The following is a 12,936-nucleotide window of genomic DNA, read 5'->3' as shown; positions in this document are numbered from 1 at the left end:
GTAAATCATTATTCCTTCATACTTAATCTGTTATTGATGAATAAACTTAACTGTTTAAACTTAACTGTTATCTCGTAAGATGGCATGCAGAAATTCTAAAATTAAAAGTATGAAACCGTAATTTATGAAATAAAGAACAATTATGATCTAAAGGGTATCAAAATTTCCAAAAAGAAAAAGCTTAATATTTATTTGTTTATTAAACATTTCTTTCAATGTAAGTTGTTTAAGTTTTGCTTCATTTCATGTGATAATACTTTCTCTTTAATTCTATTAAACAGACATAATTTCTTGTTCAGTTACAAAGTTCCGCTGTTCAAGTCCTATAATTGCTGTGTCGAGAATACTGAATAATTTGTCAATCGAAATTTTTCCGTTTTCAATAACCTCTGTTACTTTCTTCGCTATCGGAAGCGAATTATAATGAAGAGGAACTTGTTTTAAATCATATCAAAGATGGAGCACATCGAGATGAAATACTACATTTGATAAGGAATTATAAGCCAAATAAAATAAAAACATCTGCCCTGAAGATAAGGATAGTGCTGACAGATCAACTTCCAATTCATTACGCGCACCCCGCAGCGCCCCCCCCCCCCCCCGCTGAGCAGCGTGAAATTGATAAACAGATTTCGCATTTCAAAACATACTTTCGCTTTAGATCCTTTACATATTAACAAATATATATCGGAAATTCTATTTGATATAATCAAAAGTTTAAACTTACTTTTATAAAATTGGTCTTACAGTCTGCAAAAAATAATAAGCCGGATCCAATTCGAAAATTAAGGAACAACGCAATCATCAACATTAACTGAAGTAGATAATTATTTAGCTTATATGTCCATTATACATAAAACGCGCACGCGAAAACGTATTCTGCACTTGCGCACACTCATATGCGCAGTCGTAAAAGGTCTTACGCGCATGCGTAAACGCCTATGCGCATGTGTCAACGCGGCGCATGCGTAGAAAGTTTTTAGTTTTGAGGTCCGGATTATAGATCATTCCGAATTATGGGTGTCCGAACTAACGACATTTTACTGTCTATTTTTCACTTTTTAAATGTACTGAAGATTCATTATGTTTTCATGTTAATCTAAGTTCTGATCTGATATCATCATCATCATCTAATATCCTGTGAAATGTTTCACTGCTTCACTTGAGCCACCTCTATTGATAAATCATATTAAACTCCAAAAGAGCTATTTTAGGTACTCATTAAAATCTGAACACTTTCAGATGTGAATATATGTACTTATTTATTTCATTTGTTTCAATTATCAGGCAAAGGTTGGAACAGTTAAAGCCACAAGATGGTGAACTTTTGGCTGCATCTTCGGATGTTAGAGGTGTTATTGTAACTTTGAAAGGATCTGGCATGGATGATTGTCTTGATGGTGATGGAAACGCCTATGATTTTATATCTCGTTATTTTGTGCCATGGCTCGGAATATCAGAAGATCCTGTCACGGGTAAAATATAGCTTTTTGTTAAGTATGTTATAAACTTTAAACATCATACTTATGTTATCAACTTCATATCTGTGTTATAAACGTTTATACCTCTGTTAGCAACATCATACCTATGTTATCAACTCTCGTTTAAATATACTTGAAATTATGCATAAATTATAGAAATTGTTACACAATATTAATTATTCATAATATTTAGAAAATGCAATATTATACTGTTCTTCCTTTCTCTCTGTAAGGTCTAACTAATTAAAGTATTAAAAATAAGTAAATACAGGTAGTCCTAGATTTACAATGACTTGTTTTTACGATGGACAAAAATTAATATGAAATATCTTCTAATTCAATATACTGCCAGTACAAAAGGTGTTCACACATTTTAGTAACAATTTTGCAAAGATTTATATCTAAACAAATCTTAGAATTTTATTTTCTAATATGTTCAGCCTGATAGCCCTTTTTGCTGAATTATCATATTACATCTTGATTTCCAAGATAAAAGTCCTTTTCTTAAAACATTGAGGTTGATTTTATTCCACTCCTCCTTTGCAGTCTTCCAGAGTCCATCCATTGTTTTGGGATGCCACTTATAAAGAGCTTCTTTTAAAATTCCAAATGCACGGTAATCCATGGAAGATTCATTTCAACCATTTCAGGGACTTGGGCGGGATGCATTTAAACTTTTAACTGTCATGCCCAAGATTATTTCGGGTTTTATTCATTTTGGAATACAGCACTGTTATTCCAAAATGTGAAACCCGAATATTACTCGGGCTAATTTTTTTTGAGTGCATCGTATTGTTATACCCGAATATATATGAGACGTTTTATTTCGGCTTCAATTCAACAGATGACAGCACTTAACTGAAGGTTTCAAAGGATAGAGGTTACAGTTCAAAGTGCGTGGTATTTTTTTTTTTTTTTTTTTTTATTGTTGTGAGGCAAACATTTCATTTTTGGAATAAAAAAAAATTGACAATTTATACACCTAAATCATCAAAATAACTTGACAGTTAAAAGGTTAAAGGGAATAACTTCAATTCCAGTTTCATTTCTGAATTTTTTTTTTTTTTTTTTTTTTTTTTTTTTTTTAATGGAGCAGTAGATTTAGAGTTATAGATTGGAGCCTTATCTTGTTGTTGTCGTTACTTATGCTCACTTGTCTGCTATTAGCATCAGCCCAAGCCTACGAAATTCCTCGTGGCAGGAAGCGCAAGATATGCCTGCCGTTGGCAACAGCCTTGAGCACCATACAGGTGACAGTCCAATCTAGCCCAACTCCACCCCCAATTGTGATGGAGAGCACCCTGGGGGGAGGAACAGATCCGAGAGTCTCCCACCCCTCACACCTTCCACTAAACCACATGAGAGGCTTTTGGCTCACCGCATATTTAGAGTGCCATCATGCTGCACTGACACTATGCATTTACAAATATCCATTCCTTCTCCTGTATTTGAACCTGGTTCCTTCAACACGGTAGTCAGCAACGCTGTTGGGTGGCGGAGCCTTATCCTGATGGAACATAACACAGTGAAGATTGTTTAGATAAAGAGATGGAATTTCTTCTTTAAAAATAGGTGTTAAAACATATTTCTGATTGTAATTTGAATTGATTGGGGCATTTTTTTCTACTTTCCTTATTTTAAGCTTTCTGCTATAAGAGAATTCAGTAATAACCATATAAAACCTTTAGAAAAACTTTCTTTGTTTTCTCTAAACCAAGTCTTTTTCTCTTCTTTTTTGGTAGTAAATCGATCTTTTTCTATTGCAATCAGATAAGTATATCCAAGCCTCGTCGATAGTAACTATGTATTTCCATTTTTCACCTGCCAAATAATTTTCATACAGCAATCTGCACACAGTCTTACACTGAGAAACATGTTTTGGCATTATTTTTTTATCACCTTTAAATCAGATTTTATAATTTTGTTCACAGTTCCTATAGTAATATTTAAATATTTTGAAATAGCTCTTTGGGGGGCTGGAATGCCTTTAAAACATGAGATGTGACTTTATATTTAATAAGAGCTGTGTGTACCTTTGTTGGGTATACATTTTTTGCTTTTTTCCCATTCACATGTAAACCTTGACCTTTCTTTCCTTTCATATTAATTATGCCACTTATTTTACATGTAGGAAAATTAAAAACTGTCCTTTTCACATCTTTTTTAATAATTGAATAAGAAGACAGCTAAAAAAGCTAAAGCTCTTAGGACAGCTAAAAAATATAGTCTTTGACCCATTGTATATTTTTCAGTGACATTTTAAAGAAAAGAATAGTTTTTGATGCTACAGGCAATAATGAAACTTTATTCTACTTTGATGCATTTCACGTTTGTACTTTAAAAGTAATATTTAAATTCATGGAGAAAATCCAAATCTTTACAAAAATATGTAAAGACCCTCTGTATATACACATAACCATCATCTTGTAGACTGTATGAATTTTGACCATGAAAGCATTTCTGCACCTACTAAACATGTGACTTTTACCAGTATAGTTTATTTTCATTAATTGTGTGTTGTGGAAGTAATAGACATAGACATAAAAGTGTTTGTGTGTGATGCAGATACATTACATGATTTTTGGAAAAAATCTTAAATTTTTCAGTGTATTCAAAATATTGGAATATTGTGGAAAGAAGTCTCAGGTGAATGGATTTGGAAAAAGCTGCTTCTATAGGAAGCAGTGAAAGGGCATAATGAGCATGATATCTTAGTTCATACTAGCAAAAAAGTAATTGTGAAATAACATAGGAAGAGCATGTATTAATTTTAAATAGGTATATGTGTATGCGTACAAATAAAGTATTTATTAGCTAAGTTTATACAATCTTAAACTCATTTTATGTTAAATAAAAAATTATTATGAAGAGCAAAAGAAGTTTCAACTTATATCAGAATTGATTTTACCCTTATCTCATTGTAATTTGGTTACCATTACTAAATTACAACAGGATACTAAATTATAAATGATATGGCACTCATTTTAAATTGAGAACAGCCTGAGTAAAAAATTGAAGGGAATGTTCTTTTATGACATTTATGGATCCTGTTGTATGTTTGTAGGACTTTTTTTTATATTAATCTATGAGCAACTTGTTTGGGGGATCAATAAGATAATTCTTTTATAAGAATTGGGGTTATTCTTTTTATTTTTCAAATCATATTTTTTATGGTGATTATTCTTTTTCTGGTGTTATCTTTTTGAGCACCACCATATTTTAAAAAGTTGTTTTTAGGCCATTATTATTTTTTGATTAATGTATCATAAATGTTCCCTCATGTCACATAATATATGTATAAAATATATTATTATTGTTATATCTGTTTTAGACTATAATTGGTTTAAATTCATTTGGGTGCATAAGGTCCATCAGGACAAAAAATTTTATTTTGCCCACTTCAGTTTTATGTACCACTGAGCCATATAAAACCATTGTCTAATTCAATTATACATAGAATTTATTTCATTTAGAGTACATGCGACTAAAAATGCATGTCACAGTGTCTAAACTAATACAAATGGCTTGTTAATTTATGTTGTGTGTATTTGGATGCAAATGGTACTTAATATGTTAAATGTCTATTAGTAAATATCTTATTTATTCTTATGGCATCAAGTATAATAAGTTTTTGTGATAATACTGAGGCAAGATCATAATACCACTTCCATGTAAGTGTTCATTAATTGTCAGGTAAGAAGTATGTTTTCTCAGTTTCTGTAGAAGAAGTAAATCTTTTAATTTCTCAAGAAATGTGAAATTGAGTAACAGAGAAATTTCTAAAATAACTCTTATAAAATTTGGGGAAAATTTTGAAGTATCTTATAAAATAAATGTATAAAAAATGTATTACAAATGGCACATGAACAATTATTTTTTAATTGAACTGTGGGTGTGTTTCTTAAATTTAATGTAAAGTAGTAATGTCTGTTATCAATTATATTACCTGTACAAACATTTATAAAAAGTGTACATTAGGTGTGTTCTGAAAAAAAAAAAAAAAAAAATATTAAGTAAAGATGTGTATCATTGAATTGTACATTTATATTGTTTTTAAAATAGTTTGTTACACTGATTTATAGGGAAAATAAAAGATTATGTGATACTTGGAATGGGTTGAGCTTTGGCAGTATCACTAGGTTGCATGGATATTTGTTGTTTCAAATTCTGAGTAGAATACTATAGAACAGTGTTTCTCAACCACCGGTCTGCAAGAAATATTTGCTGGTCCGTGAAATATCCAGCTATCTGTCCAAAAATGGGTCCAGTGGTTGAATTATTAAACTTACCGGTCCGCAAGAACATATTGAAATATTAGGGAAAATAAAAGATTATGTGATACTTGGAATGGGTTGAGCTTTGGCAATATCACTAGGTTGCATGGATATTTGTTGTTTCAAATTCTGAGTAGAATATTATAGAACAGTGTTTCTCAACCACCGGTCTGCAAGAAATATTTGCTGGTCCGTGAAATATCCAGCTATCTGTCCAAAAATGGGCCCAGTGGTCGAATTATTAAACTTACCGGTCCGCGAGAACATATTGAATCCAGTTGAGACATACTGCTATCGAAGATATTTAGTTAGACATCAATAGTTCTTTAAAAAAAATTTGTTTTTCATGTGATAACCATCTGCTAAGGTAAAGCATATTTATAATTTTCATGTCATTTTCTTATCTTATTAGTAAAATTTGTTGTTCAGTTCCTAAAGATCCCATCTCCGGTTTTGATTCTTGGAGAATTTAGAGTATAGCTTGATGTACATCAGTTACAATAAAAGAGCATTAAAATTTCACATTGAAGAACAGAATCAAATGTTCAAAAAGAAGTAAATAAATCTTACTAATAAAACTCGGCGTTTAATCACAATTCTGATTTTTTGGTTCTATAAAAAATATTAAAAAAACAAGAATTGAGTTTGTGAATTGGATTTTCTAGGCTGTTTTTACAGAAAAAAATTACTATTCTTTATTTATTGACATGAATTCTAATCCAGTTTCTCATAATGCTTTCAAAATTCTAGTAGTTTATTTATTCTGGTAGCTAGTTTTTCCTGTTTTATTACTGTATCCGTTGAGAAGTTGTACTGTGATGGTTTTCACTTTGCTCTGCTCATTGCTTTTGATGCAAAATTACTGTTGCTTCTCCCATCTTCACTTTTAAAAAAAATCTGATGTGTACACCACAGGACTTCCTTATGCAGAATATTAAATTTTATGCATTTTTTCTTGCATTTCATTTAAACTTATTGGATTGAATTAAATCTACTTCATCGATAGCATATAAACCACAATAGAATAAATGCACTCTTTAAAATTCACTGTATTTTTTTACCATAGCGACAGTGTGGCGCTAGGTTCACTTAACAGTATTATATTTTGTTCATATTATAACTGAGAATGCACAAATTTGATATCATTTAAAGAATTATCAAATCGTTGCCACATGTTCTATTCAAATACTATAATAAAGCTAGAACGATGTATAAAAGAAATTAAGCAAACAAAACAAAAAAAGAAACAGTTTTTCACAGACGATTGAGTATTTCTCATTCAATTAATTCAGTTCTTATTTTGCGACAAGGCAAAAATACATAAAAACTTAAAATATGTATATTAAAATTACGAAGTAAATCTTAAACACTCATTTCCTCAAATAAATTCCAGAATGGATTAAGCATGATTTAATTCACAATAATAAAAGAAGGCATTATGTTTGTTGTTGTGAAGTTTATAGATTGATTAAATAGATTGGCAACAAATCCACTATTCTGTCAAGTTTCGAATGTAAACAGTCACAGCCACCATGGCAAAAATAATTAGGCTTAGCTGCACTTAAACAACTTTTAAATTGTTGATAACTCAATTAATATTGCATGCAGATTTACTAAAGAATAAAAACCTTAACCAGAAGATAAGAACAACATAATTCAATCATTTTGAAAGTGAAAAATGCACAATTTACAAACATATAAGAGTAAAGAAACTGAGATCACTGAGCCATATAACAAGGTGGATATATATATATATATATATATATACGTATATTTGTATACTTTTGGTGCGGTCGATTACAACTGAAATATGAGGTGCACATCTACAAAATTTCAACATTCTGAGGCTATTCACTTTTGAGTTATGTGAGATACGTACGTACGCACAGACGCCACGAAAAATTCTCTTCAGAATTCATTTTAAATCAGTTTTAAAAAGTTTTTTTGGGGGGAAAGAGTCTTCTATTCTATCCTTATATATAGCTGTCATGCGAAAACATCGTTAAAGTACATTCAATAGCGATCAAAGTGGATATTTTCATTGAAATATGATGCCTGAAACTTTTCGCGGTTACAATACTTCCTTTTTACTTCGTACAATGAAGTAAAAAGAACAAAATTCTCCTTAAGAAGAGGAACTGTGTCTGATTGTTGAGAAACTCGGTAGAGTTTTATGAAAGTTTACATTTTTACTTAATTTTAATATGGAAAGTATTTGACAGAAGGCATGTGACAAAAGTATTGTTTTCTTTAATTTACTAATTCTGAATTTTATGTAGTAAAGGAAGAATTATATTTAATTTTAATACTGCTTTTTATTATTTTATAGGATCTGCTCATTCTGTGCTTGCACCATATTGGGCTAAAATTTTAAACAAGAATGCCTTATATGGTAAGTAATTGTTTGAGATTATCTGTCAAACTGATCAGAAAATGTATAGTACTATGAGATCTGAGACTTTAATTAAGCTGGTTCAACATTAAATTGCCTTATATTCAAAAATATGTCAGAATGCATTATTAGTAATCTAATATGCATGTCTTTTCTTCCGCAGGTAGATTATTTCATGAAAAGAGAGATTGTCTCATGAAATGATTACACTTATTTAAAATCGTACCAATTTAACGTTGAATAAAAGTATTCACTTATGTTCACCAACATAATATGAAACAGAATAAATATTTTATCTAGGAGTTGAAAGTGAAATAAAAACAGCAAAATCTTTTTATAAAATAAAAAACGAAATTTGTTTAATTAAAAATAAACCAACCATTGTTGTGAATTACATCGAATGTTTCTCGGCCATTTTCTCATTTCTCATTCTCATTTTCAGCCATTTTCTCAAAATATATCATCTCTTTTATAAATTTGTTTGCATACTTGTAGACAACATAATAGCTCTCTTTCTTCCCCTTCCTCTCCCCATTTTTTAAAGTTGCTAACAAATTCGAAATTCCATTATGTATCAAAAGCTTATAACCCAAAATTAATATTTTCTTTAAATCTTAAGTTAAATTTTTGTGACAGAAGGCCAAAATAAAAAGTAAATTGAAAATTATTGGAATCATATTAGTCACAATCAGTCATAATTAGCCCAAAGGGACAATTTGCCCAGAAGGGCTATTAATTTCATTTTGGCAATTTGCGCTGCAATAAATGGCATTTCACTTTTCAAACTGTTGCCACCAAATATAAGAGCCCTGCCTTATATTTAAAGAAGTTAAATAATGAAGAATCTACATAAATGTGTGTATGTTTCTTGCACAGTGAAAAAAACGACAGTACCTAGAGACATCAAATTTTGAATAACATACTCCTCCACAAAAATAAGGGCATCTGGAAACCCTAATTTGAAATTTGTTTTATTATCTTTTTCATAATTTTTAAAACTTTAACGAATTTTTTATTAACAAATTCAAAGATTTCAAAGCAAGCAATTGGCAACACTGTATGGGGGGGAGAATTATTTTTATCTCCGGCCCACAAGACTCTAACGGAAATTCAAAAGATATGCTCTTTTTAAATTGTTTTGTGATATTGCTGTTGAATTGAATTTTATGGTTTAAATGCAAAGAACATGCTATTTAATAAATAAAGGTAACACACAAAATGTGAAAAAAAACGCCCCTTTGGGCATTATATAAAATATGAAAGCTTTCAGTTTTTTTTCCCCCTGTCTTCAGATTCTAGTTTATGGCAATTGATTGACGCAATAGATTGATGAATAGATTTTGTTATCCATGATGATTTACTTCATGCGTATATAAAATACTACTATCAAAAGTTTTTCAGGAAGATCTATTTTCTGCTGAAAAGTAAAATTTTGTGAAGATAGCACTTATCGTTTTGATTCTGTGGGTGTGCCCAGAATGGCACACTGATTGAATAGAGCTTCGAAAAGAGTGCTGAAACGAGCATTGTTGTCAATGAACTGACCGATGAGATGCGGAGAAACAAAGAATACAGACTCTCAGTTGTCCTAGATGATCGGTGAGCTCGGTCTGGGCACACCTAGGGTTCGCCGTTTTATTTTAGGCAAGATTTCAAGGTAAAAATTTAAAACTAATATAGAATAAGGAGATTAGCATACAGCCAGAAAAATAACATAGAAATTTCTTTTCAAGCAATTCCTTTTATACCCCCCCCAAAAAAATCTGAAAGATTTCTTTGGAAAATGAGGGTCTTAAAAAACTAAACATGGCTAAAATATATGGACTGGTTTGTGTTGAGCTGACATCTACTATAAATAAAGAAGGTTCAGAGTAACCTATAAATCCTTTTTCATTCAGTTTTTCTCTGCGTACAGAAGGAAATTTTTAGGTGTGTCCAGACCGGACACACTGTGCCGCAAAGGTTTAAAGTATCTTAAATAGTCTGTGATGAATTTAAGATTTGTTTAAACCCATGAGTTCCCCCCCCCAATTAAATTTTCAAGAGAATGAAAATAAAGAAAAAAGTTTTACTATATATTCAAAAGTTAGATGCCTACTATGTTATGCAAGGTGAGGTCTATCTGTCCGGTTGGAGAGGGTAATTTTCTTTGTAAATTAAGGGAAAGAGGTTTGTATTCTTGTATTCATATTATATATGGAGCAAACCACAAAAACAACTGCTTTTTCTTTAGGAACTCTGATTATGAACTGCCAGTTTTCGGCAGTATTATCTATTCAGTAACTAGTAAGCAAAGAATTGGAAAATATTCCTCAGAATAGTTTTTTTTTTTTTTTTTTTTTTTACTTATTAACTAAAAATTTAGTTTTTTCCAAAATTAAAATATTTACGATTACTAAAAGCTGCCGCAGTGTTATTAGAAATTATAATGAAGTTTCTAATGTTAAAAATTGCTGATAATGTTCGTTTTTATATACTGTGAAGTTGTTGTGATCTTGTTTTGTATTAAAAATGAAATCAGTTAACTAGCATATTTTCCTTTGTAAAAAAAACATTTGTAGATTTGTAAATATTTGCAGATTTTGACTTGCATTTTGATGTAAGTACATTCAAAATATAACAATAATAATATGTTAATTAAAAATTACTACAGTAAAATTAAATGTTCTTCCTTCAGATGCAATAATCTGGAAATTTATCATATCTGGTTATCATTTGAATAAAAATATGGTCTTTTCAAGGAAACGCTGGATTTGTATACATAGGTGAATTTGGAAATCGGTCTGATTTGTAAACATTTACCTGCATTTTCATTATTCTGTTTTCGGTTACACGTTTGGAATATTTCAAAGAGTATTTGCTTGCTGTCTTATTTGTCAGCCTGTCTAAGTATCTTCTTATCTAGTTTTTTAAATATAGTATAGATTTTTATATGCATACTGTAATACAATATGCAGTGTCGGTATGTGTTAAAACGAAACTGTATTTTTTGTTATTTCATGAATAATTAAAATCAGTAACATAACATAACAATAGGGCGCTTCCTTCTTATGACAAGAAGGAAAGGAGTTTAGGCAAAATTGCCCATTACTCTTCCGCCATTTGATCATCTAAGTTAAGGGATTTAAATGGTAACTCCCGTAAAAGGTAAATAATAAATAGATAAGATCTCAAACTGACACCAAATCTATAGTATCAGCAAAAGATCCCATCTCTAAGTTCAAGGTGTCGGCTGGATCGTAAAAACTTCCCTATTGGGTGGAAAACCAATTCAATCCCTCCCAAACCACCAAACGCAATTCTTGACCAAACAAGAGTGCGATGGAGAGTCAAATAAATAAATAAATAAGGAGGGCAGAGGTGCATTCTCAAGCCAAATGGCCAGGTAGTGTATAAAGATTTGATATCATTATATTCCAAAACACAGCTATGAGAGGGAAATCCCTGCATAGTTTCTTTTCAAAAAAAAAAAAAAAAAAAAAAAAAGAACTCATAGGGCGTCTCAAAGCTTGTTTCTTGTGGTTCCATATTCACCTTACCTGTAGGTGTTTAGTATACATCAGAAACCCTATTATGCCAGAGAGCCCTTTGTATAAAAGGGCTTGATCAAAGGTAATATAGGGAAACCCAAGGAATTTGTTTCTAGGGACAGAGAACACCGGACATCGTCCCAAAAAGTGAAAAGATGTTTCTTCTTCTTCTCCACAAGCTGGGCAGAGAGGAGATACAACAAGACCACATTTGTGGAGATGCTTAGCTAGATAAGCATGTCCAGTAACAATTTGAATTACCTGGCGTAAGTTAGTTCTACTGAGGTGTATGAGTTTACCTGAAAAGTTAAGTGTACTGAGCACCAATTTAGAATGAGCACAGTCTGGAAGTTTAGACAATATATCATCATGTTTGTTCTTTATCCAGCTTCTTACTTCTTTTTTAACCGTTTGATATGAAACTGGGTAAAATGGTTCTGGGCCAGACATGGGGAGTTGCGAAGCATCTATAGCTACTTTATCAGCTAGTTCATTTCCAGCAAAATCACAATGACCTGGGACCCAGACTAAACTAATGGTATTATGGGCCTGAGCCAGAGAATTGAGATCTTGAGTACAGTTCAAAACACAGTTTTGTAACTTGACACGATTAGCCAGGGCAAGGATGGCTGATTGGCTGTCAGAGAGAATATATATATACTTTCAACTGTATTTTTAGCTAAGAGCTCCTTGGCGACCATATTGATCGCCAGAACCTCGGCTTGGAAAACAGTTGTAAATTTACCAAGGTATAGATAAAATCTAATGAAATCTTCTTCAGATCCCTTGGTTCTTATAATAGCTCCAGCTCCAGTGAAGTTGGATTTTGATCCATCTGTGTAACATTCAATTGAGCCTGTTGGAATTAGGTCAATTAGAGATTCTATCTCATTCCTTTTTGGTATATGAGTTGAGAATAGTTTATCTGGAGCTATTGTTTCTGCGTACAGAAGGAAATTTTTAGCTGTGTCCAGACCGGACACACTGTGCCGCCAAGGTTTAAAGTATCTTAAATAGTCTGTGATGAATTTAAGATTTGTTTAAACCCATGAGTTCCCCCCCCCCAATTAAATTTTCAAGAGAATGAAAATAAAGAAAAAAGTTTTACTATATATTCAAAAGTTAGAAGCCTACTATGTTATGCAAGGTGAGGTCTATCTGTCCGGTTGGAGAGGGTAATTTTCTTTGTAAATTAAGGGAAAGAGGTTTGTATTCTTGTATTCATATTATATATGGAGCAAACCACAAAAACAACTGCT

General features: G+C 31.4%; 2 protein-coding genes across 2 annotated transcripts in view; one reads left to right on the top strand and one right to left on the bottom strand.

The window, feature by feature from the left end:
• Positions 1-12,936, bottom strand: part of net (atonal bHLH transcription factor 8-like protein net) — a 158,591-nt gene that overhangs the window by 18,224 nt on the left and 127,431 nt on the right. The gene's annotated exons all lie outside the window — the stretch shown is intronic.
• Positions 1-12,936, top strand: part of LOC118195927 (phenazine biosynthesis-like domain-containing protein 1) — a 77,257-nt gene that overhangs the window by 54,317 nt on the left and 10,004 nt on the right. Inside the window, exons 7-8 of the mRNA XM_035367266.2 lie at positions 1,288-1,475; positions 8,085-8,147. Coding sequence (XP_035223157.1) covers positions 1,288-1,475; positions 8,085-8,147 — 251 coding nt within the window. The remainder of the gene's footprint in view (positions 1-1,287; positions 1,476-8,084; positions 8,148-12,936) is intronic.

Source organism: Stegodyphus dumicola, chromosome 3 (assembly GCF_044657685.1).
Source record: "Stegodyphus dumicola isolate Sdum_Otavi_A_Nest chromosome 3, ASM4465768v1".
Classification (NCBI taxonomy): Eukaryota; Metazoa; Arthropoda; class Arachnida; order Araneae; family Eresidae; genus Stegodyphus; species Stegodyphus dumicola.
This window is presented reverse-complemented; position numbering and strand designations above follow the sequence as displayed.